The sequence below is a fragment of the Canis lupus genome, chromosome 13, assembly GCF_048164855.1.
Source record: "Canis lupus baileyi chromosome 13, mCanLup2.hap1, whole genome shotgun sequence".
In the NCBI taxonomy this organism is placed as follows: domain Eukaryota; kingdom Metazoa; phylum Chordata; class Mammalia; order Carnivora; family Canidae; genus Canis; species Canis lupus.
In genome coordinates this window covers 23131477-23157754 of record NC_132850.1, presented here as the reverse complement: position 1 = coordinate 23157754, position 26278 = coordinate 23131477, and the positions used below count along the sequence as shown (strand labels likewise).

At 37.3% G+C, this 26278-nt stretch overlaps 1 protein-coding gene and 1 long non-coding RNA gene across 12 annotated transcripts in view; one reads left to right on the top strand and one right to left on the bottom strand.

The window, feature by feature from the left end:
- SYT1 (synaptotagmin 1) overlaps window positions 1–26278 on the bottom strand; it is a 542097-nt gene that overhangs the window by 138019 nt on the left and 377800 nt on the right. For 4 of the 5 annotated variants that reach the window (XM_072772877.1, XM_072772875.1, XM_072772876.1 and 1 more), the window contains 4 exons: window positions 16947–17131; window positions 10948–11070; window positions 6068–6235; window positions 2634–2801 (listed from right to left, as the gene is read on the bottom strand). In XM_072772877.1, coding sequence (XP_072628978.1) covers window positions 2634–2801; window positions 6068–6235; window positions 10948–11070; window positions 16947–17131 — 644 coding nt within the window. The remainder of the gene's footprint in view (window positions 1–2633; window positions 2802–6067; window positions 6236–10947; window positions 11071–16946; window positions 17132–26278) is intronic. The other variant, XM_072772874.1, reaches the window with a different exon arrangement.
- Window positions 1–26278, top strand: part of LOC140602795 (uncharacterized) — a 311552-nt gene that overhangs the window by 146959 nt on the left and 138315 nt on the right. Inside the window, exon 4 of one of the 7 annotated variants that reach the window (XR_012005709.1) lies at window positions 8534–8614. The exons of the other annotated variants lie outside the window; for them this stretch is intronic. This is a non-coding gene — a long non-coding RNA (uncharacterized lncRNA). Of the gene's footprint in view, window positions 1–8533; window positions 8615–26278 lie in introns of those variants that run through there. 7 annotated transcript variants of the gene reach the window in all.

The window sequence follows — 26278 nt, the reverse complement described above, 5'->3', positions numbered from 1 at the left end:
GATAGAGGGGAAAGGCCAGAATGAATAGGAAGGTAAAAACACAAAGTGAAAGAGAACACAAAAAAGAGTGGCCAAGAAGAAAGAATGGGAGATTTCTTGCTTGCAGAACACTTCTCACATATTGGGCTCTATACTAGGCACTTTATACTCTGTCCTACTTAATCTGAAAACAAGGGGTAGATAATGTTAAACCACTTTCTTGATCAAAAAACTGAATTTTAGAGAGCTTAAGTGATATGTCCAACTTCTCTGAGCTAGTAAATGGACTCATCAGAATTGAAACCCAGGAGTGGTTGATCTCCAAGATGACCAGAAACCAGGGTCACTGACAATAAACAAGGCAAACACTAACATGGGGAAGGACGAGGAGACCACACTGTACACCATGAGAGCAAGAGCAGTGTTGTTTCACTTTCTTTAGTACCTACACAGTTCCAGAAATGTAGCAATGTATAGTGGATACTATATACTACAATGTATGTGGATATTTATCCATATAATATTTTTGAATGAGTTGGGCTACAAAAAGTCTTAGGGAGAAAAGACATGAAGAAGAAAAATAGAACAGAGAGAAAGAAGAGGGCAAGTAAGAGGGTGAGAAGAAAAATGTGACTCTTTGGAGGCAGTCTATCTACTCTTTTAGATTTTAGAGGTAAGCCGGTCAGCTTACTGTCAAGTCTCAAACTCTGCCCATATTCAGAGAATTTTTGAAAGAGGAAAACCGCTCAATGGCTTTCATTTTCTTAACTCAGGCAAAAATACTGGTCAGCTTTTCAGAAACCCAGTCCAGTGTGATCTTGGAATACCACCATCACTTGATAGTTATCAGGTGAAAGTGAGGGGTATGAGCCAGGAACTGTGGACCAGGAGCCATTTTGAAGCAAGAGTGGGTCATTTTTTTTTTTTTTTTTTTTTTTAGATTTTATTTACTTGAGAGAGAGAGAGAGAGAGAGAGAATGAGCAGGAGAGGGGCGGAGGAAGAGGGAGAAGCAGGTTCCCTGCTGAATGGGAGTCCAAGGACATGGGGCTCAATCCCAGGATCCTGAGATGATGACCTGAGCTGAAGGCAGATGCTTAACCTAACTGAGCCACCCAGGTGCCCCGAGTGGGTCATATTTCAACACTTAACCAATAAGCTAACGATTAGCCAATCAGCTAATGAAAACCCTTCAGTTAATATTTGTTACAGTCCCACTTTGCACCCCAACTGCAAGGCATTTACAGAGTAAAACATTTCAATGAAATATAAAAATTCAATGAAACAACTCATTACTTTGTGAAATGATTAGAAACATTATAATCAAGTGATTCTTTTCAAAGAGATGTTGGATTTGATATTGATATTAGTTCACTCAAAGAGAAGAACTACTTATAAAAATAACAAAATTTAAAAACTCAATATTATCCTTGGGTAGTTTTTGAATATCCACAGTGGGACTAAATTCATTTCAATATCCAAGAATCTAATTTAAACTAATATATTTGGTTAAGTTATATATCTTTCTTTGCAAAAGGAAAGTAGAGCTTAACTCAAATACTTTTTATTCCTTTTTTACAACCACATAATAATCTTAGAGCACTAATAAGATTTGATTTCGGTATAGCAATCAACAAACCTGCTCTAAAGCCTCACTTAGTTTCACTGGTCCCAGAAAATATTAGGTTGAGAGGACTCCCAGGTGATAGGCTTGGTTGAATTTCTCAGAAGGCTTGAGCCACTCTTTGATCTCCCTAGTGGACTCAAAGTGATCACACCTTACACAGTCTTAGGAATCCTGAAGGATGGAGGCTGTTGACAATCCCATGGGTGTATAATCTCCCCAAGGGATTGTCAGGACCCAAAAATGGCTAGAAAAGGAGTCGCCTTAGGAAATCAGAGAAGCTAGACTTGTTTGCCTTTCTGATATTGGCCTGTTGAGACATTTGCACAGAAAAGCACGAGGCAGGCATAGCATAATCAAATAGAATTGATTATTATGTAGTTTAAATGCACTAAGGATATTGAACTTCCCATTTTAAATCACAGAAAAATCCTGGGCTGAACTATTAAAACTGGGAAAAAAACAATGTGAAGAGTACTATAAAAATGTGAGTCATTTAAAAAATGGATTTTAATATCAGCCTTTGTGAATTATATTTGATATTCCACCCATCATGCTCTGATATCTGTAGGAGAAACAATGAACAGTCTGTGGTATGCAGAAATAATCAAGGGAAAAGTGCTCTTTTATTTCTGTTTAATAGCTACATAACCTATGTAGAAAACACAAAATGATTGTGGAAAAAATACAAAGAATAAGATGATTTTTCACTGTCCTTTTAAAAAAGTAGATGTGTGCGTGTCTGGCATTTTGTAAGCTTTTTAGTAACAGATAGTGGGCGTGTGTGTGTGTGTGTCCAGGGAATTCTCAATAGACACAGTGCATAAATCTTTCTCTTTTCTTTCAAATAAGACCCAGAAGACCTGTATACTTTTTAATGAGGTTATGCAATCCCTTAACCCTATTTTGCCAGCTGTCAGCAGCTAGAGTCCCACATCATCCTTCGTAGAGAGCATCTCTCAGTAGGTTATAATGTGAGCAGCAACTGGCAAGTACAGCTTGTCATATTAAAAAAGCTAATGTCTTCCTTACCTCTTCCTTCTCCGCACTTTGCAGATCGCGCCACTCCTCAGTTACATGACCGAAATCCACTGTGTTCATGGGGACTTTAAATTCCCCAATGATGTCATGCTTGGAGAAACGATCAAAATCATACACAGCCATCACCAGGGTTTTGCCTCCCAGTTCTGAGTACGGCACCTAAATAAAAAGAGGTGAAGATAAAAATCTGGTCACAAAAAAGCTTAAAACAGGTTACTTGTTTACAGTATTTAATTTTAATACTCAAGCTGGATAAACAAAACGGTATAATCATGCTTTTTTTTTTTTTTTTAAGTGAATCACTTGAATAACTGCTCAAGGCTTAAGTTAGGAGAAAAATAGAGACTTAGCCATAGTCATTTTTATTACTTTATCCTAAAGTTCTTGAAGCTGTTAGCATTAATGATAATAAGTCTTGCTATTAGTCATGCTATGAACACTTTAAGGTTTAGTGGTGTTGGCACACAGTAGGCACTTAAATATTTATCATTTGAATGATTAGTAGCTCTTTCAGGTGGGAATTTATTTAATAGAAGAATAAACCAAGCTTAATTGCATTTGACCGTGTGAGTTTTACTTGTAGAAGATTTTTCTAATCATTGTTATGATTAGTTACATTGTCAGGGTATAGCTTATTTGGGGTACAAAACTTGCTTCAAAAGTTCTGTTAACTCTTTCGAGCCATTTGGATGCCACAGTTGAATGGAGTAGTGATTTAGGAAAAGACGTGCTAGAAGTCAGAAAGGATTTAAATGAAATTCACAAGTTGCCTCACCTATTGCCTAAAATAATTTACTGATTGACAAGAGCTGACTAGAAAATTGATGTTTTGAGTATCAGAGATGCATTGTAATATAGATCTTGAAGTTCATTCTTAGGTATGACACTTTAGGATAAGTCATGGCAAAAGGCCAAGAACTGATGAATTCTCCAGCTGTTCAGAAAGATCTGGGACAGATGCTATGGGTTGGGATTTTTATTAGTGACATTTTTAATATGCAGAGAAAGTAGTGCATTCTAAGTAAGCTACACTTCAGTAACTGGGTAGAAATGCCTAATTAAGAAATTGTTTAGACTTGTATTGAAGTTTCAATCAATTTTTATTTATCAGTGTAAATGGTTGTCTTTGCTCCATCAAACATTTCTCCATGAACTCTGTATATTAAAGGAAGGGGAGGGAAGCATATTTGACCATATATGTATAAGAAATTTTAGTTTAAGAGTTTGTTTTTTTGTCACTTAATTGTCATCTATTTGGAGTCTGATTAAAATACTTTGATTAAAATGTAGGAACAATACTTTTTCCATTTTAGAAGAAAAAAAATAAACCCCTCCAAACCACTGATTTCAAAGGAAGAGATGAATTTTAGAATGATGAAATGAGGATAAACTTTTAAAATTTCATATTATTTCTGAAATCACCCTGGATTTTTTGCTGATTCTACTGAAAGAACGTTAGTCCAAACATTCTTAGACTTGTCTTGGTGTTAGGCTGTCTTGGGCCTAGGTTTTCCCACTTTCCAGCTGAAAGGCCCGGGACAAGTGAATCAACTTCACAATATTCATCTACCAAATAGTGATAATAATAGAGCCCACTTCACAAGGCTGTTTGAGGCTGAATGAATACCTGAGGCATTTAGCACGGTGCTAACACAGTAGGCGCTTCTGTATTTGCGATTTGAATGATTAGTAGCTCCTTCAGGTGGGAGTTTGTTTTGAGGCAAAGAACCATTTAGGTTGGAGCATGTCAAGTTCATGTCAAGTGAATTTTAACTCCATTTTAAAGCCGATCCTCTTTAAACTATTACGCTTCTGTTCTTCTATCATCTTGCCTATTGGCATTTCAAGATGCATAATCTACAGCATTTACTGGCAAAATTAAGCAATTCTCTGGAAACAGCAGCATGGTCCTTAAGTGTATCAAAATATATTACACTTTGGATTGATTTATGGTTTGATCAACGTTCTTGAAATAAAATGGAACCTGATAAAATTTTAGAGGCATTTAAAAAATTTCAGTAATTAAACTTGAAGCCGCAGAAATTACTCAAGTTGTAGCAATACATTTTTTTTCTTCCTTTGAGTTAACATACAGGTAACTCAAAACAGAAAGCTTCCCTAGTATTTCAAATAATTTAAGACTCTGCTGCTAAATTGTGGCTAGAAACTGCTGACCTTAAATTAAGATTAAAACATAGTCAAATAGTATGATTGTGATTACCATTTGCAATATTTTATTAGTTTTATTTTCATTTTGTGGCGTTTTGGCCATGGTGATTAGTTCTTCATAAGCTGAGTAATTTCAGAATGTTTTTATTGTTACTGTGGGCATAGAATGAGCTTTCTGGACATAGAATAGTGTAGTTTTTTAGGTAAGATTACTGACAGTACGTTGGGGATCATTTTGACTTAAAACCTCAAATTTCAGAGTGAATAGAAAGACACTGCTCTTTTACGAAATTGGAAACAAGGCTCGAGAAAATGACTCATGCCCTCAGTTTCATCCATTTATTTTATATGCAGTATTTGCCAACATGAGGCACATGCTGTTGCGAAGCCTGACTGATAGATGAGTGACTTTGAATCTGCCTGCTGGCATATTCACAGACCTTTCATTTTTCAGAAATGTATTATTTTAAGTAATGCATTAAAATTTTTTTTCACATATTGAAGATAGCTACCAAAGAACTGTTTTTACGCATGACTTCGAGACAAGAGCTTGTGTATGCAGAGAGTTGCCTGAGGCCCGCAGAGCACATTTTCCTGTCCAAGTATTATTATATGGCCAGAATCTCTCTTTGTTACTGTTTGTCAACTGAGGTGTCTCAACAAGATGAAGAACACTAGGGAAGAAATGAGAGTCAAGGGAAAATGCTAGAAATGCAGAAAGATAATAGTTTCCTCTTCTTTTTATTGATAGGTTAAGAATGGTTTTGTGTGCTTGGATTGCCCCCTGCACACCCAGAATTTTGCAGTGAGAGTAAAACCAATTTGTACCATTTAAACAGTGGAACACAGCTTTGCTTTGTTCTGTGATTGTGATTTATTCTCAGGAACTTTGAGACTTAGAAAAATAATAATTTCATTAGTGCTTTGGCTTTCTTTCAGAGAGGGGGCAATGTCCAAGTCTATTTGCTCACTTGAAGCCGACCTCCCTCCCTTTTTAGATGTGAATGACATCCCTGTCATATTCCAATCTATATTCCATTCCGAAATGGCTGAGCTGAATCCTACTTTGACCAAATCTAAATGCAGTGTAGGATCCTCAGGGGACTGAAGATAAGAATTTTAAATATTCTGAATAGACTCATTTGTGAGCCTCTGATCGCGTGGCTATGTGCATGTCTATGGACGTGTCAGGATGAGATCTGTCTTTAAGAACCACAGAGGAAAAGTTATTAGTAAGTACAAAAAAAAAAAAATACCTTGAAAGTGAATTGCTCATTGAAGACAGGATTAAGGGTCTTTCGGTGGACTTTTGTCTCAAATTTCTTCTTTTTATCGGGCAGCAGAAACACTTTCACATAGGGATCAGATGTGCCCCCCATGTCTAAGGCGGGCAGCTCGGCAGCCTGGATAATCCCTACCAGCAGCTGAAATGAGAGAATACAGCAAACAAACATTGGTGGACCTTTGGGAAAAGATGGGCTTGTTCGCAGTGTTGGATATTGTGATCTCTCTCTCCTCCTCTTTGCTTTCAATAAACTTTTATTTCTCTTACCGGTCTTAACACAGAAGGCAAGTGAAGCAAGCCATATAGACTTCAGAAACCCAATTATGACAGAGGCGGGCTCTAGGAAGCCTGGTTTTAAGTACAAAAGAGGCTTTTAAAAGGTTGCTGATTACAGTTAAATATGGAATTCATATTTGCAAAAGGATTGCAATCAAATAACTTTCCAGTTGCTAAAAGCCCTTGTGCATTATTTTTCTTTCCAGGGCATGATTTGTAAGTGGAAATAAATCGTTAAATGATAACAGGTCTATGATTACAAAGTAGGAAATTTTTGTTCTGAACTCAAAACTTCAGACCAGCAAAATAGAAATTTCTTCGAAACTGGGTAGCCTTTTGAGATAAAAAGAAGATGTGGAAGTTTCTATCATATTTGATCTTTATTTGTATGTTGCCTACTTTTTATTTTAACTTAGAGTAAAATGGTTACTTATTCTGAAATTAAATATAGGACGTGGAATCAAAGAAGTGGAATTTCAGCTTCACATAAGTGAAAGTGAGATTCCAGGTACGATTTTTAATGCTAAATGACTTAAGTTTCTGATTTTCTTCAAATGCAGAGATTTCTCCATATCTGTTTTCTCAGTGATACATTCCTGTCTTACTATGAATGTGAGTGTAGGCTGGCATTGTTAATGTTTTCACAAAGAAAATGAAAAGATGTGAGTGGGCTGTTTTAGATGCCCTGTCATCAGACATTTTGTATCACAGACCAGTTTAGGTTCACATGGGAAACAAAAGTAGACCTTTATTCAAAGGCATTCAAGATCTCTACTTGTCAGTCAATGCAGTTACATTATAGCTTTTCACATCAGGCCTGAAAATTTGAATCTGTGATATTTTTTTTTGCCAAATAGAGTAGAAACACAATTCAATTCCTTTAAAAAAAAGGGGGGGGGCACATTCATTTTCTGTAAAACTAACCCACCATGTTTGTAAGAGCACATTGGCTAGTTGGCCTAATTTTTTTACTAGGACCAGTACTCTGGATGTTTCCATTTTAATGCTCCATATATCTGTGACATCATCATACAAGAGTAGCAGTAAGAGTGCTGGATTGTAGCAAAACACAGAGAGATGGTCAAAAAACAGCGAAAATAGACGTCAGACTATAAAGACATGATTAACAAAAGCATGTATGTCTCTTGGTTTGCCAAGTTGGTGTTTGCTGCAACTTGCCTTTAGACGGCAATGTGAAGAAGCAAGGTTCTATTTTCTCTTTCTTGCTTCTTAAAATAAATGTTCTTTGGGGCAGGGAATGCACTAATGATATAACCTAAACTCCTTAAACCTAGATGACTTTACATTTCAAAGATTTTTGGATGTTTTGGTGATAAGGGGTGGAGTTACTTTACACCTCTCACTCTTGTGCTTGCTGTGAGTATCACATTTCCCTCTGCCAGGAGAGCTTCTCACTTAGAGTACTTCAGGGTTGACTTCAGTTTTGGTAAGCCAACGTGTGTATTTGACTATAGCTTAATATATAAAGTTCCTTATACTTTATCTTTCATGACTCATAGGGATCATTTTATAAATCAGATTAGCCGGGAACACTTAGAAAAATCGATGCATACTAATTAAAAAGATATTTTGTCAGGTGGAATCTTCTAGATCGTCAGAATGAAATACCTTTTAAAAAATATGATGTTTGCCAGAGGGGGAACAGTGAAAGCACTCATTATATTTGAGAAAAAAAAAATCAGCGCTATTTTCTTAAAAATGCTTTATGAAATGATACTTAAAGTACTCAAGCTAATTTTAAAGTTTCAAAATTATGACTAACCAGGGTGACTAACCCTAGACTTCTACTGGATAATATGAATAGAATAAATTAGTGAAAAAAATACTGGATAATATTTAAAGTCACGTTACATTTCTGGAAGAAATGTTACATGTTAAGATAATATACACTGACCTTTATCTTTCTCAGAATATGTAAATATTAGGAAATTTTGCTCTCAACCAACTCCTGATTGCCAAATTTTGGTAGCTGGGGTAGACATGATCTCAAATGCCCTATTTAACTCACTATAAATGGTATATCTATAAATGTGTGTAAACCATACTTCTAAGCTTGTATCTGTAACCAAAATGCAGCTTTCTGGAATATATTATGAAATAACTCGCCAGGGCTATACATTTTTTTTTTTTTTTTTTTTAGTGTGGTAGAGTGTATCAGTACATTCTCCATGAGGAGGAACCCTTTGGAAATTCAGAAAGTGAAGACATTATTTAAATTGTTGATTTCTAAATAGCACCCAGAATTCTTGCAACTGCCGAGATTCTCAGAGTGTGACTGACTTCGGACTTTGGTTGTCAAAGCTGAGCCCTGGAGTTTGTTTTATGTAGTGTTCATTCCCCATCAAACTGGAAATAATTAGGGCAAGTGGCATTAGTAGTAAATGTATTGATTTCTATCACTTCCTCATTCAAAAAAAAAAAATGAGTGAAGCAAAACAAATCAGAGGTAAAACTACCTTGTCTGACAAGGACACTGTCCTAAAGATTTTAAGAGCCCGATCTCTAATTCAGCTGATTCCATTAATTTTTTTTTAAAAGATTTTATCTATTTGAGAGAGAGCACAAGCATCTCTGGGGGGGGGGGGTGGCAAGGAGGCAAGGGAGAGAGAATTGTCAAGCAGACCTCCTCCACCAAGCACTGCGCCCCCCCACCCCCCACTGCTGGCCGATCCCAGGACCCTGAGATCGTGACCTGACCGAAATCAAGTCAGACACTCAACTGAATGAGCCACCCAGGCGCCTCTCCACTAATTCTTATTTAGCTTTTCCATTTAACAGATCAGAAGATAAAGGGACATGGTCAGTTTCATGGGTCCTAGAAAACTTTTTTCTTTTTCTTTTCTTTTTTTTTTAAACACAGAGTTTCTTAACATTGTCCTTTGAGCTACCTCCATCATGTGGTTAGTAACAGGTAGCTGATATTATCATTCATCTCGTAGCACTTCACTGCTTTTTGAGAAATTGAAGCAGGAATGCCTGGTTACTGTCGTCAGTTCCTTATCCCTTTTTGGGCAGCAGTCACAGGCACTAGACCTCAAGTTGCTGGTCCTCCTGCTTTCCTGGAATGGTGAGCTCAACGGTACTAGGAATTTTGCCCAGTCTCGTGGTTTGCATAAGGCATCTTGCCTTTGAAATTCATGGAAGGCAGGCAATTTTTCATCTTTGACCCCTTATCAAACAGGTTTCATTTTAAAGCTTTGGTTGAGTATCAGATAAAGGACCAGTATCCAAGATCTAGAAAGAACTTATTAAACTCAACAGCAAAGAGACAAACAATCCAATCATGAAATGGGCAAAAGACATGAACAGAAATCTCCCAGAGGAAGACGTAGACATGGCCAACAAGCACATGAGGAAATGCTCCGCATCACTGGCCATCAGGGAAATACAAATCAAAACCACAATGAGATCCCACCTCACACCTGTGAGAATGGTGAAAATTAACAAGGCAGGAAACCACAAATGTTGGAGAGGAGCGGAGAAAAGGGAACCCTCTTACACTGTTGGTGGGAATGTGAACTGGTGCAGCCACTCTGGAAAACTGTGTGGAGGTTCCTGAAAGAGTTAAAAATAGACCTGCCCTACAACCCAGCAATTGCACTGCTGGGGATTTACCCCAAGGATATAGATGCAAGGAAACGCCGGGACACCTGCACCCCGATGTCTCTAGCAGCAATGTCCACAATAGCCAAACTGTGGATGGAGCCTCAGTGTCCATCGAAAGATGATGGATAAAGAAGATGTCTATGGATACAATGGAATATTCCTCATCCATTAGAAACGACAAATATCCACCATTTGCTTTGACGTGGATGGACCTGGAGGGTATTATGCTGAGTGAAATAAGTCAATTGGAGAAGGACAAACATTATATGGTCTCATTCATTTGGGGAATATAAAAAATAGTGAAAGGGAATAAAGGGGAAGGAGAGAAAATGAGTGAAAATATCAGTGAGAGTGACAGAACATGAGAGACTCCTAACTCTGGGAAATGAACTAGGTGTGGTGGAAGGGGAGGTGGGCAGGGGGTGGGGGTGACTGGGTGACGGGCACTGGGGGGCCACTTAGCGGGATGAGCACTGGGTGTTATGCTATATGTTGGCAAATTGAACTCCAATAAAAAATAAAATAAAGCTTTGGTTGAATGGTGGTTTATTTCAACAGTTCCTCGCCCTGTTTGGATCTAAGGCCATGAATTCCAAGGGCGATTGTTGGAGCTCAGGCTGATGGGCCAGTGGGAGCCAGACTGGCTGGGAGCCGTCAGAAACAGACTGGACGACTTGCCAAGTTCATTTGTATTCTGCTTGCCTGCTCTAAGTGCCATAAGTAGATGTAATCGGTTGAATACTGTGAATTCTAATTACCAGAGGTTAAATTAGCAAGTAGGGGACTGCCTGTACTTAGAAATTATTTCATCAATAGCTTTGATAATTGCATTTTCCCCTCGCGGCACACGAAATGTTTTAAGAAGTATCTTGCTTCAATTCCTACTTGGTAATTTCAGAAAACATAATGGAATTAGAATTCATCCCCCACCCCCCCAAGCCCTCAGACCTGGTTATTCTGGAAATCATAATCCAGTGAATATTGAAGTTTGCCCAATTTCTCCTCTTCCTTGGGCTCTTCCTTTTCTTCACCATCAGTCAATCCAGTTTCAGCATCATCGTCCTTTAGAGCCTAGGAGTAGGGAAACGAATGATACATGAATTCAAGTGAATTCAGTGAAACCCACATCAACCTGGGCCTGTGGTTACACTTCCAAGCTGTTAGAAGCAAGCACTAAGATGCTGGAAATCCATTTGTCTGACACACATTCACATTTGCTGCTTATAGATTTTTAAAATTCCACTGGTGCACGGAATTTTCTTCCCAATCAGCAAGCAACATGAAAGCAATGGAAGAAGCCCCTCAGAATATTGCAAGCGAAAAATGTAAAGTTGTTGCAAAGAAAATGTCCACTTTGGTAAAATGTTTGGCTTTGGTTAAAACCGCTTCTTTCGGAGGTATGATAAACATGCTATTAACCAGGCCAGGTTTCACATTCATGTAGTTGAAAGAGATCTAAGCTAAGCATCATGTAAAACACCATTGTTACATGCAGCGGAGTATTTATATGAAATGCGTGGCCTTTTCTTGCCTTGTTTCCTATGAGAAAGGTAGCTGAGTAAGTGATTCTCCAAGAATTTCCATTTCCTAAGTTTCACATATACATTTATAATGGTTATGGAAAAAGTGGAAGAAACATGCCACCAGCAAATGCATGTTGAGAGAAAAATCTACCCCGCTTTCAGTTTAAGTTTACCATTTTATTTTTATAACAGCTCCACAGAAAGCTAGGCTGAATTAAATTGATTTATGGGTCTATTTGATACCAAAAAACAAGAGCAGTTATGTTTACAATTTTGTCAAGCTGAAATCAGTATAAACATTTATTTTGCGTTAATGAACAAAAATCATGGTTCTGAACTCTCAACTCAGTTTGGACCAACTGGGTATTCCTCATCATCTAAACCTTAGTGTAATGTAAATTGACATACTAGAAAGCTCATTATTTCACAAAATATATTCAAATGCTCCTCTCTTTTGAACATAAAAATAGATAATGTATTTCCCATTGAATACAACAACTCTGCTGAAAAAAATCAAAGGTTATAAAGATGGTAAATATTAGGAGCTTTGTTTCTAAGGATATGCATTCTTACTGCTTTAGAGAATTGGAAAAAATAATTTAAAAAGCTATACATAGTTATTCAAAATTAAAAATGATAAAATTACATTTCCCTGACCACTAGTGAGTGGAAAAATTTGAAAATCTTCATAGTAACCAATTGTATTTGTTCTTCTGGGAACTGCTTGTATACATTCTTTGCTGAATTTTTTATTGTTTTGTTTGGTTCTTATTGATTTCTAGAGAAATCATTGTATTTTAGTGGTCTCAGCTTTTATATATAATGCAAATCTTCTTCCATAGTTTTTGGTTATGGCATTTTTATTGCCTTTCATGTATAGGTGTGTGAGTCAAAATAAGACAAAGTGGCAGGCTGCTTTGTATCTATGATAAAGTAAAGGAATTTTAACCCCTGTCAGCAAGTCAAATCTGAGAATTCTTGTAGAACTCAAATGCCAGAAGTATATCCGGATTTCAGAAAGGCATGAGTCGTCAGACTGCAGCTCCATCCCCTAGCCTCTCCTGACCTTCCAGATTTCGTGCTCTCTCTTCTCTGCTGAGTGAAAGCTTTACTGTTCATACATTTACACGGAGATTTCTCTGTGGTGCTTCAAAATGGCACTGAAATTGACAAGATTTTCCAATTTGGCTCTACTCAGCCAACTCCAGTTTGATCTTAAAAATACCCCTGAGACTTGATGGCACTGCATCAGTAGAACTCATTTGGGTGGGAAGATCTTATAAAACAGCAGAGATGTAGTTGGAGATGCCTCCATTTCTGTGCTGCTTGAAAATTTTCAGGAGCCTATAATGAGTTTGGAAAATCAAAAATTATCATTATTAATTACATCTATGTAGGAAAGTTTATACTTAAATGTTTTTCTGAATAGTAAAATGTTGGTTTCCTGACAGCCAAAGGCAGGAAACAATTTAATTACTGAAAACGTACATCTTTTAACTTGGGGGGGTGGGGGTGAGGGGGGATAGATCATTAAAGGGAACATGCTATTAAAGTGACCAGAAAAGGCTACTGACTTTAATTAGAGGAGCTGAGGCAGTGAAATCACCTAGCCCTTTCAAAACCTTAGCTGTGTGTCAGTCTTTAACACTCCTGTAGATGTGCTTAGGAAATTGCAGCTTAGGTAAATTGCCTCCCTCTAAGATTTTAAAGTTTTTAAAAATAATAGCAAGCTATTTAGTACATATTTCTGTCTGAAAAATCTACACGTTACTCTATCATAATTATAAAAAAATCATGGATTAAAATACTTTTTCAAAAGTCTCTTTCAGAACTGACAATTTACATATCATGTTTCAGCCCAGTGCAATTTGAAATAGCTGAGATATTAAATCTCCTTCTTCCTAAGTGGTTTTTGCCCTAATAAAAGGTACAGGACCATCTCTGCAATTACTCTGTATGAAATAGGGCTAAATTTTTGATAATTTCTCAGTGCCACTGTTCATCACTGAAGTGATTAAGTCTATTCTTGTCCTGAAGGCTGAGCTTAAGCAGGACGTCTTCTCGACCATCACATTAAATTCAGGCCTATTAAATCAGTAGCTATTATAATATCTCAAGAGCAATACTCCCTCCGCCTCCCTCCCCCTTAACAAAATGCAGAGAAAAAAGCTTGTAAACCCAGCAGTTTTGATGGTTTGCTAAATTGCGGTAGTGAAAGCCATGTGCTGGGAGCATCAGATCTTGTCTTTAAATTTCAAAGTGTACATGCTTCTGTCTTGCTTCAGCATTCAAAAGGTGCTTAATTTACAACCATCAGAAATGATTTTAAATTAAATTGTCCAAATTTGAATTTGATAAGGCACACTTACATAAAAGGTAGCATTGAGGGACTGAATTTTCTTTCTGTGCCCATCAGTTAAAAACTTGAGCTTTCTAATACTGTTCTATTTAATCAGTTAGTAATGTTTAAAATGAGAACCCTTTAGCTTAAAAAAAAATCAATTTAGTTCAGCCTCTTGATGTGTGTCAGAATGGTACACCCTGAGCTGTGGAGCCCAGCTGCCAGGCCACTAAATGTATATCCGAGCGTTGACGAGGGGTTTCTAAAGAGCAGAGGAAACCTACCGCAAGGGACAGTCCAGAACAGTCATGAGACATAACACAGATAAGGAGGACATAGAAGGAAGAAATAAAAATTAAAATATCCACACACATTAGTGAAAACCATGGAGAAATGACCCTTCCAGACCTATGACTTTGCAAATTGATAATGTCTCTCTGCATTTTCAGTGTTCTCAAGCTTTCGGGAATTAAAAAACAAATACAAAATAAAAACCTTCAAATGTAAATCTTATGCTGTATAAATATACTATTACTAGTTAGTTTGTTGTCATTATGGAATTTTAAAATTCTTTGTTGGTTATAAAATTTCAACATAGCGACAGGTGGCCATGAACATTGGAATTTGAATTTCGGTGTATTCTTACATAGATTGAAATGGTAAAAACTTACTGGTTGCCCTAGAAACTGCGTGTCTTAAGAAATCATGTCCAAAATGCCTCTCATATCTGTTGTGTTTTTAAATGAGAGGCATAGACTATATTTGTTTTCCCCATGTTCACACCAATACTCTGTTTAAAATATTTGGTAAGTGTAATTATTTAAGCATTTTACTTTCTGTTTATGCTGTTTTGAAGTTGGGTGATTGAATGGTCACCCTGTGACATATGTCTTAAAACCGTACATTCTATTTGCTTCTTTATCCTTCCTCTTCATAAAACAATAGAATCCATTATTAGCTACTATTGCCTGCCTTAAGAAGTAGTATAAGCTGCTGTAGTATGACTGTTTACTGATAAAGCCTATTTTTCCTTGTCCAAATTACATTTCATTTTGTACAATTAATTGTTCATAAATTAAAATAAGATCTATAAAACCCTACATAGACAAGCAATCTGCTTGAAATGATATCTTTTTGAGTGGTTGAAATCCTAAACACCTTGTTGTAATAGTAGATCACTATCAACTATCACTGACTTCCTACTAGGATTTGAGTATTTGACTCATTTTCTCTTCCTCTCGCATCCAAAGGAACTGATGACCAGTGAAAAAATTAACCACCACCAATTCTGTGTATTTAGTATTTTGAGATCTTGGTCATTTATCCAGGTCATTACAGGGGTAACAAACACCCCAACTATACTCCAAGTTACTATCTTATGTCATACAGAACAAATTCCACAAAGAAGAAAACAAATTTCTAATGCTAAAAAAAAAATCCTGTAATTATAATTTATCATTATTTAATACTTTTAATTGTTAATTCTTGGATATGGGAACATCATATTTGTGTTGTATTATAGTTATAAAAATGATAGGGCTGTATTTTCAAATTGTTTCATACACACAGCTGGAAATTCACACAGATTATTCAGTCTCAGTCTCTGCCCATCTAGCACATTGTTTCTACACTTAAGCTCCCAATAAATTGTTTAAAGAAATCTCTGTCAAGTTCTGCTTGTACTGAAAATGTCGAAGTGTAGAGCAAGGCACGTTTTCAAATTGCAGTTATTATGTAACAAATTAACTCAAGAGAAAAATCCTTGTTAGACCACTGTGGTCAGATGTGGGTACATGGACTTCTGTGCTTGTGATTAAAACTCAGAAAAACGTAAACCTTGTTCTGAGTTCAGGACAAAGCTGGCTGAGGGTGAGTGCAAGTGCTGCATACATTCTATAGCTCTGAAACCAGTTCAGCGAGTGCAGAAGAGCCTTTGTGAAATTGTTGTCAATAGACTTTACAGTGTCTTTGAGAAGTGTTTAAAGCTCAAGCTGGGGAGTGGGGCTGTTGCCCTGAGTGGATGGTTAACTAGGAAACTATGCAAATGTACTAAAAACGCCCTCCTTAACTAAACTGTTCTTAAGGAGATTCACCTATTAGAGAGTTCAGTTAATAGTAATTAATACTATAAGAAGAACTCAAAAAACTATTGATATATGTTGCTATTTGGGAATAAGTAGAACTTTTGAATTATTAGAAAGGAAACAAAGATCATGAAAGATGTTGTTTTCTGTGAAAAAGCTCTACATTTACATTATTAATATGAATTAAATGTTCTTTAAAGATACCCACTATGAAAATGATTCCAAAAAACAAGAGGGATCTAAATATAATTGTTAATAGTAAACTTTATTCTGAACCAACTCATCCACTTAGTTCAATAAAAATAGACAATAACGTAAAGAATATCCAAAGAGCTTCCTGGGCCTCGGGAAGGTAACCCAGCCCGATGGATTCCATAGCCTGTATCATGATTTCATTGCCCCTAACTCATGAAACAAGAATCTTGCCTTAAAATTATGCGCCGTTCTTAGGACTAGCTGGCAGTTCTCTCCCGTTTTACTCACTGTTTAGCTCCCTGTTGCTGAGCGCTAATTATCGAGGCGGATGAATGGGTAGGAGTGGTGGTTTTTGTTAAGTATGGTAGACGGCCGTAAGTCTGAGTTATTTAACAGTGACTGCGGAGCAGTGGTGATGTGACAAAGGCAGCCTGCCCACGAGGGAGAGCAGTCAGCCACTCTGGATTCTTTCTCTCTAACTCTAAATGCAATTAAGATTGGCTGAGCAGATGTCACCAAAATACTCAGGCATCATTCCAATCTGCTGGGCCTGTCAAGATGGCCCTGCTGGTGGTGGATGCCCTTTCCTGGTTCCCATGTTTAGGAGCCTGGAAAAACCCCACCAAATGTTTTCCTTGCACTTTGGGACATTGCATAATTACTGAAAGGATTGCAAAGCATTTTGACAACAGTGACATCTGTCCAGAAGTTGTTTATTTCCACACTCCTCTGGCATCAAATTATAAGTCATCTATGAACTTGTAACAAAATCATCAAAGAAGTGATACGGTAGGAAAACATTACCTGGTCTTTCATGGTCTTCCCTAAGTCTTTCACATCTTTCATGTTGATGGCATTCTTCCCTCCTTTCTCTTTCCCCTTCTTCTTGTTTTTCTTTTTGAACAAACATTTCTTACAGATACAAAAGCAGCAGGTCAGGACTAGAAGGACAGCGACTATGGCTATGGCGATTAAGGCCCACGGTGGCACTGAAAGAGGAAAATATGTGGAGAGCGTTAGTAACAGACATCACCTAGGCAAAGCCTTTTGACCTATGGGCTACAAAAGTATTCACTGATTAATTTGTATTTACTGAGCACTGCAGGCACCCTGTCCTGCGCTTCGCTACCCATGTTTCTTCTGCCTCGATGCAGGTCTGTGTTTCCACTTCATCCTTCCACATAGGCCAGATGTGCTTCCTCCACGCTAGCTTTCCATTCATTTATTCCTTCCTTCATCCGGAGCCCAGCTCTGGAGTTTGGCCTCAGAGTTTAAATCCTGCCTCCACCGTGTATTAGCTGTGTGACCTTGGGCAAGTCATCTAACCTCCCTCTGCCTCAGTATCCTCATCTCTCAAGTGGTTCTAAACGGGTCGGTATCATAGCCTGTCTGAAGATTAAAATCAGATGCATTTCCTGGCACATGGTAAAAGCTTAATAAATATGAGCTGCTATTACTGATCTATTAAATAGTAGAGGTCCTATTAATATGTTCTGGGTATAATGGGAGGAGCGACAACGATCAAAGAACCAGAGCAAACAGATATCATAATGGTAACCAAGGTTAGGAAGAGGTCCTTGGTGCTCTGCAAGTCACCCACTCTAAAAGTAGGATGGACGTTTACCTGCCCACGGCCTCCAGAAGCAGGGCAGGGGTTATGTTCGGTGCCTCTAAGGTCAGGCTTTGATTCAGGCTGGCCGTTTTCAGGCTGTGTGACTCTGGCCTGATTGCCTAACTGTTCTGAGTTAGTTTCCTTCTCTGTAAAGTGAAGATGATAATGGTACCTATTTCTAGTCTCCTTTGAAAATTAAGGGAGTTAATATACTAAAAAGTTTAGGATGTCATCCAGCAAATAATAGGAGCCGGATGTTAGTGATTTATTTTCAAGGCATACAGCTAAGTATTATGGGTAACATACAACACTCAGAGTATATGTGGGGATGTAAAACGTGCGCCCTAATAAGTACATATTTAAAAAACACAGGAGTTAGTGGATATGCTAGGGAAAATAGAGAGGAATAAAAAATATGATTTTTTTTTGATGAGAAGAGAAGCTTCAGTTTTAGAGACTGTTTAAAATAATAAAGCATATATAAATAAACACATAGACATTTTTCTATTATAGTTGTCCATCTACTGAAGTCACTCTGTTTCCTTATTTGGCATATCCTATACCACGTACTTATGTTTAAAACAAAGTCTTGTGGAAATATTTAAGATTTCACTTGCCCAGAAAGGAATTTTATTCAACTATTGAGATTAATCAGAAGAAGTAACTAGATTTGCCTGCTGTAATTAAGAAAAAACACTGGACATTGAAATGGTAAGAAAAAGCTACATAAACATGATTAGTACCAATGATGGCTGAACACAAGTCAGGAATACTTTGATAAAGTAGAAGCACTTAAAAATTAACCTCCCTTCAAAACTGAGAAAACCCACTCTTTGCTGTCCTTCCGCATTTAGCTTTATAGTGTAGAACACTTATTATGCATATTATTATAGCTTAGGATTGGCTAATAAATGTTAGCCTAAGGATTTATAAAAGCACAACTTCTGAAATTGTGTTTTCAGGCAAAGAAATAGTTGAAAGTAATACATAAGCCCACACCAAACAACATGTTTGTTGTCTCATGTTGTCTAATCTCATTAAACAATCATATTTTAAAAATGTAAATTAAACTTATGTAACCGATGACATCATTCATAACACCTCATTTAAAACCTTCTACCTCTTTTGATCTAGTTAAAACCCTGCCATGCATGGACGAGAGAGTCTACATATTCATTACAGGCCAGACAGTATTAATAATGACCCTTCATTTTGAACCTCGTAAATTATTCTCCTAGTCGGACTTGTGTGACAGTCTCTCAGAGGGCTACATAAAAGTCTCTTAAATTACACAGGACGAGACAGAGATCGTTTGACAACTTCACAAAAAGAAAATAGTGAAAGCACAGGAACATTATTTAATCACAAGGAGTAAAAGAGGTAGGGACATGGAATTATAGGAGGAAATTTTAAATAGTGCAACTCGAAGGTAAAGTATAACCACTGAGGACATTTTGTGATTTTTATTTCTTAAATTGCTGCCATATTCTAGATGTGATCTCCTGAATTGCTTAATTTGCAACTTCGAATATTCTGTACAGGATATATGAAATTCACAAAATTTTTCTCATAATTTCCTGGTGCCTTTAGAGAGAATTAAAAAGCCTTAAGGTTACCGTTTTGTGTACCCCTATGAAAGCCTGACTGAATAGACACTTGGAATATAAACCACCATTTTTAATTAAATTCAGTTATTTGAATTGAATTCTCACCTTAAATTCTGTGTAGATGAACCAAATACTTAGAATTTGGCAAGTTTGGTAAGAAACACTATCTGTAGTATTATTCATTAGTAGTATTTGTAGAAATGCTTCAATATTAGTGAGAAAATATTTATATTAAGCTAAAAATTGATTGAAGACCTACTTAATATGGGCTAGCAACTGCTAGCTGCTACATACATGATCTCATTTAATATTTATGGTAGTTTTGTTCATTATCCCTTCAATTTTATACAGGAAAAGCCTTATACAGAGGAAAAGCTATAGATCCAAGAGTTTGAGAAATTCAAATACATCTTTATATTATTAGGTAAAAAGTGTTTATATTTTAAATGTATACAAAAGGAAAAATCTAGGGCTTTGAAACCTTTTAATAAAACATTTTATATTAAAAAACAGTGAAAATAAAAATCAGCATAAGATGTTGCCAAGAGTGATTTCCATAATATATAGTCTAGCCACAATAAAAAAAAATGGGCTCATCAAAATATTGCTATTGGAAGAAAGCTATTAGCTTATTGTTATTGCCACCCAACTATCATTAAATGGAATTTTACAACAAGAATTTTAACATTTAACTTAAAGACCTTTCAGCAGAAAATAATAGACTAGCGTAAAGCTTTCCATTAAAAACGTTATTTTCATTTTCTTGTTAATGAATTAATCTCACATTGTTTAACCCAAAGATAAACTGATGCATAAGAATTAAGTCAAAGTCAATTCTGAACTGCTTCTGATGTTTTAACGTAGACTTTGTGGTAGACAGAAAAATTAGGATTCCTCCGAAATGCCCACATGCTATTCCCAGGGATTTGTGAATATGTTACTTTACGTGGCAAAAAGGACTTCGCAAATGTGAATTAGGATCTTGAGATGGAGAGATTTTCATGCGTTACATTTAGTTCTGATGTGATTATTATAGTCCCTATAAGTAAAAAAGGCAGGCAGGATTTTCAGAATCAGATTTGAAGATTCTGTGCTGCTGATTTTGAAGATGGAAGAAGAAACCATGAACCAAGAAATGTAGGTGCCTCTAGAAACTGGAAAAGGCAAGGAAATGGATTCTTCCCTATAGTTTTATTGATTGACTGACTGATTGATTTTTTAAAGATTTTATTTATTTGACAGAAAGATAGAGCCAGTGAGCACAAGCTGGGGGAATGGCAGAGGGAGAGGGAGAAGTGGGCTCCCCACTGGGCCAGGAGTCTGATGCGGGGCTCAATCCTAGGACCCTGGGATCATGACCTGAGCCAAGGGCAGCTGCTTAACTTACTGAGCCAACCCGGTGTCCTCTCCTATGATTTTTAAGAAGGAATCCATTTATACAACCATTATGGAAAAGAGATGGAGGTTCCTCAAAAAATTAAAAATAGAGCTGCCATATGATCTAGCAATCTCATTCTGGGTATATATCCCAAGGAAACAAAAAAAAAATTACTGTTGTGCAGTGGTATATTCACCCCCATGTTCACTGCGGTATTATTCATAATGGACAAGATAAAGAAACAACCTAAGTCCATTAATGGATGAAGGGACAAAGAAGATGTAGAATATATTCACACAATTGGAATATTATTCAGCCATAAAAAGGAAATCCTGCCATTTGTGACAACATGGATGACTCTTGAGGGCATTATGCTAAGAGAAATAAGTCTGTGAGAGAAGTCCTACAGGTAAGTACTGTATGGTCACATTTATATGTGAAACCTATAAAAGTAAACTCATGGAAGCAAAGAGTAGACTGGTGGTTACCAGGGGCTCATGGGTGGGATCATGGGAAAACGTTGGTCTAAGGGTAAAAACTTTTAATTCTTTTCTTTTTATTAAATATTTTATCTATTCATAGACACACACACACACACACACACACACACACACACACACAGAGACACAGGCAGAGGGAGAAGCAGGCTCCATGCAGGGAACCCAACGTGGAACTCGATCCCTGGTCTCCAGGATCACGCCCTGGACTGAAGGCGGTGCTAAACCGCTGTGCAAACCGGACTGGCCAAAACTTTTAATTCTAAGATTAAGAAGTTCTGGGGATCAAATATACGGTATGGTGACTACAGTTAACGAGATTGTATTGTATAGTTGAAATCAACTAGAGAGTAGATCTTGAATGTTCTTACCATGCACACAAGTAATCCTGTGAGGTGAAGACTGTGTTAACTAGCCCAATTGTGGTAATTATTACACTGTCTATATATCTATCTATATATATATGTATATATATATAATATGTAAATATGTACATATGTATGTATCATATGTACATATATATGTATCATTACACTGTCCATCTTCAATTTAGACAATGTTATTTGTTAATTATATCTCAAAGTCAGGGATTAAAAAAGGAATCAGCTCTTCTGAAAGTTTGAGTTTGGCTCAGTGAAACCTATTTGGGATTGCCTCAAGAGACTTGTGACCTGCTGCATATAGATGATTATACAATTGGAATATCAGTGTGGGTTATTTCTATATTTTCTGTGATCCTGTTCAACACCCTTACCTATCTATCTCTTCTGCAACCATTCCCATGACACTAACGTTGTACCCAAGACTCCCTCAAAGATAACCAATGGTTTTCTTGTGACTAAACACAAACAACATTGTCCATGGTAGGAGGAAATCTTGATTATATGTTCCTTTTTGAAATTTCCTCCTGCTTTTGTTTCTACTGCCCTTAGCAGCATCTTCGTGTATGGATTGGACATTTTTTTCTATCTCCTTTCCTGTTCCGGAGTCTTTAAATGGAGTTGTTCTTCGAAGCTCTTAGCCCCTGTTCATTTTCACGTTCACTCACTGTTGAGGAGATTGTTGCCCATGCCTTAAACTTTTACATCAATTCTTCCATTCTGTTCCCTCTTATATATGCCGGGACTGTACTTCCTACAGCCTGTAGAATATTTCCTACGAATCCGTCGCCTCAACCAGTTTGCCAAACCAGCTCTATGGCTCCTCTCAGTGCTTCAGTTATTGCCTGCTTGTTGTATCTTAGCACTGTGTGGAAAATTTTCTTCCAAGCCCGATTGAGTGGAAAGTTGTGCCATTTCTTCTCTCATATATTTTATGCTTCCTTTACATCTATTCCTTCTTGTGAGGTGTGGGCCTGAGGTTACCTCCCATGTGACTGAGTCACTCATTGCTCTTTGCTCAGTTCTATCCCCAGGTCTTCCTCAAATATATTCCTTCTTTCTTGAAATGCTGTTCTTCTTCTTCAGCCATTCAAATGATATTATTTCTCAAAGCTCAGCAAAAGTGTCAGTGTTTACAGATTTGTAAGCAAAAGTACTACATACGTTTGCTAAAAGTGCCCTCCCACCCCCCACCCCCCCAGTGAGAAGTAGTGACAGTGGTGAAAAACATTGGGTCATTTATGTAGGCTAGAATAAGAAGATGTAGTATTGAAAAATAAAACAAAAATCTGTATAAATATATCTAAGGCGTTTTGATATAATCCCTTTCTACACATGAAATTCATTTCTTAATAACTCAACATTCAGCTCTTTGTAGATTGTTCATCAACTGCAGCTCTGATATTTAATGAAAACACAAAAAATTTAGAATAATTAAGAAGTAAATTTGCATTAGCAGGTCTCTTTTATGGGGAAAACAAACAACTGTTTCCCCTTCAGGAGAGGCCATTCTTTCATGAGGCATTGGCATAAATTAAGCAGTTTAGAAAATTAAGTGTTTCATTAAACACATTTATTGAACATCTATTTGCCGGACATTTTTATAGGCCTGTAATAAGGTGCCAAGCATGGTTTGTATAATCATGAAGCTTACTATTTACTTCCTACATGTTAAAAACTAGGTCTTTCTTACTTTTTTTCAGAGAAGTGAATTTCTTAAATTTGCCAAACTCCGTATTTAGAGCTTAATATGGTGTTTTCAGATAGAATCTACATGGCTTTATGTGCTCTTGTGTACAAATTCAGTGCTCTAAGGGGGATATCTATTGATGAAAGCTGCTAGTAAATATTCTTTTTAAAATAAAAATGTTATTCTCAGATTGAAAAACAACATTTTTGTTTTTTCCTGAGGCAGGCTTTGGCACTGAGCAAATTTGTAAAAATTATTTATTTAAAAGGCCCTCATAAACTTTTTTTTTTAACAGTCCAAATTTCCTTCCCTTTAATAGAGCAAAGTGTCACTGGGAGCAAAGGTATTGTGGAAGGCACGTTTATGAAAAAGAAACTCTTACTATTACTGAAGAGTAGCTCGGGTGTCCAATTTTTGTCCCCAAATCCAAAATCTCATCAGACAGAGGAGTCCTACAGAATGAATAGTTGGGGAAAGGAGCTTTATAAAGTTTACACAAAGTGCCCTATGGCCAAGAGGCGCCCGGTTCTAGATTTTCTGATTCTAAGCTCTCACTTCTAAATAGACTTTTTTTTTTTTTTTTGCATTCTCTAAAATCCTGACACAGTCCCACCAGCTTAGTGCTCAGTAAACGTTAGGTGGCTCAAAGGAAACCCACATAGCCATGTTCTTGGGCTCAAGTACAAGTAGAATGGGATGGTCTCTCAAGTACAGGACTGTCTCAAATGTTTTCCTTAGGTCTGCTACTCAGTCACATTTCCTTAGCTCTGATTCTCTCCTGCCATATCCCCATGTAGTCAGCTTTTGTGGTCTCCTAGGCTGGCAAACTTCTGGTGGATTTACTCATTGGATTTTTGATAAAATCTAGGGCAAAACTCATTGCTGTGTTTTTTATTTTATATTTTTTGCCTCGATTTCACTTTCAAGTGCAGCTCTGTGTTATCTAGCAGGTTGCATTCCCATTCATCATATTAAGAAACAACCTAAAATCCATATCTCTTTCACAAGATGGGCTGCATTTCCCTGTCTCAGAAATAGAACCTTGTCCATTTACACCAGTCCTTGGTATTTCAGCCAAGAGCCTCAAGATGATCTGGGTAATACCGTTGCTATGGCCACTACAAAAATTCAGCAATAACTTCAAGCCTTTTCTACTGTTGACATATCTGTTTTGTCATGAGTGTCTCATTGCCGCACTAATGTCTGTATAATCTATCTTATGAATAACTCACGTATTTCTTCATTCTTAGATTTACTGCAGCTTTTTTGCCAACTTCCAGGTTTACCCCAAACAGTCTTTCTAGATCATCAGGCATTGATGCAAGATGCAGAGTAGAATGTGAAAATAATTTTACTGTGAAACAGTAAGAAAAAATAATCTATTTCAGAGCTTTACTTTTAGGCTGTTTATGAATAATTTTAAACACACAAGGATAATTCTTCAAGAATTGGCAAAAAGCCAAATAAGCCTTGCATTTTAAAGCTTTCTCTAAATTGCAGCATGCAAATAGAAATGAAGCACTGGAAATATGTGGATTAATATACTCATTAACTACTTCTGGAGCAGCGCATTAAATGTGAGATTTGAAACACTGTATGAAGTCATACAGAATATGGCTTAAGAATAAACCAACCAGTCAAAGGTCAGAATGAAGAGTTTCTCATTATAGACTGAAACCAGCTTCAAAGACTGTGCATTCTTTGCTCCTGGGTATTAAACAAACTTACTTTTTTTCCTCAGTCTTGAGGATAGAGTCCGAAGCCTCTGTTGAATTATATGCTTCTTTTAAAATATGACAAAATCTATAGTGTCTTGATGGGAAAACAGACATGGAGGGGGGAGCAGGGGGACAGGGCGTGTGCCATGTGTTTAAGTTTCTATACACCTGGGAATGTGTGGTACCCTTATGGACATGACAGTGCCTACTCTAAAAGACTGTTGGATTCCAAATTAAAAACTCCTTTCCCAGAGAATCATGGTGAAATTCACAGAAATGAGGGAATTCAAAAAACAAAAAAAAAAACCTTACTCCTTTATTTGGTCATTTGACTCCCCCCCCCCCCCCCCTTGGCAACCTGCTATGTGCTTCTGCTGTGCTGGGGGTGGTGAAGGAACAGAGGAGGCAGGTCCCTCTCTCTAGGAGCTTGCAAACACTACCTTCCAGGAAGAAACTAGAAAGAGACTGTATAAAGGATTAAATACAAAATTCAACAGAGTGGGTGGGCTCTGTAGGCGGCAGGTTAGGAAAGGGCAAGGTAAAGAGTCCTCCCGTTCCTGAAAGCTCCAAACAGGAGGTGAGTCCCGAGGTAAGCTCCCAAACTTCTTGCTACACAGTGAAAACAGCATTTTGGGGATTCCAGTTTTTCCCTCCTTCCTTCCCTGAGTCCCTCCCATCTTGTCTGTCTTCCTCTTCCCTCCTTTTCTTCCTTGATCCTTCCTTCTCCTTTTTCCTTTGGTTTTTAGATTCCCTTTACTCTGTCTTCTCACCCAGTGACTACTTTGTTAAATAAAGCTCTCAATAAGACACTTGGGAAAGAGTCATAGTAAATGAAAAGAGAGTTCCCTGCGGTAAACACATGTAGCCTTCCCTAAATAGCCTTCAGCATTACCTGAACGTGTTTCACATTCTCCTCTTACATAGATAGTTCTGTTGAGCTTTTTCAGTATGTGCTCCTGATGGAAAAGCAAACTGGAAGATACATCTGCATAACTAGGTTGTAGAAAGGATCCAAGTCGGGGCTCCTGGGTGGCTCAGTGGGTTAAGCATCTGCCTTCGGTTCAGGTCATAATCTCAGGGTCCTGGGATGGAGCCCTGCACATCAGGCTCCCTGCTCAATGTGGGGGGGGGGGTCCTGCTTCTCCCCCTCCTGATCCCCCATTCATGCTCTCTCTCTCTCTCAAATAAATAAATTAAAAATCTAAAAAAAAAAAAAAAAGATCCAAACCATTGAGTAGAGTTAGCCACTCGTTA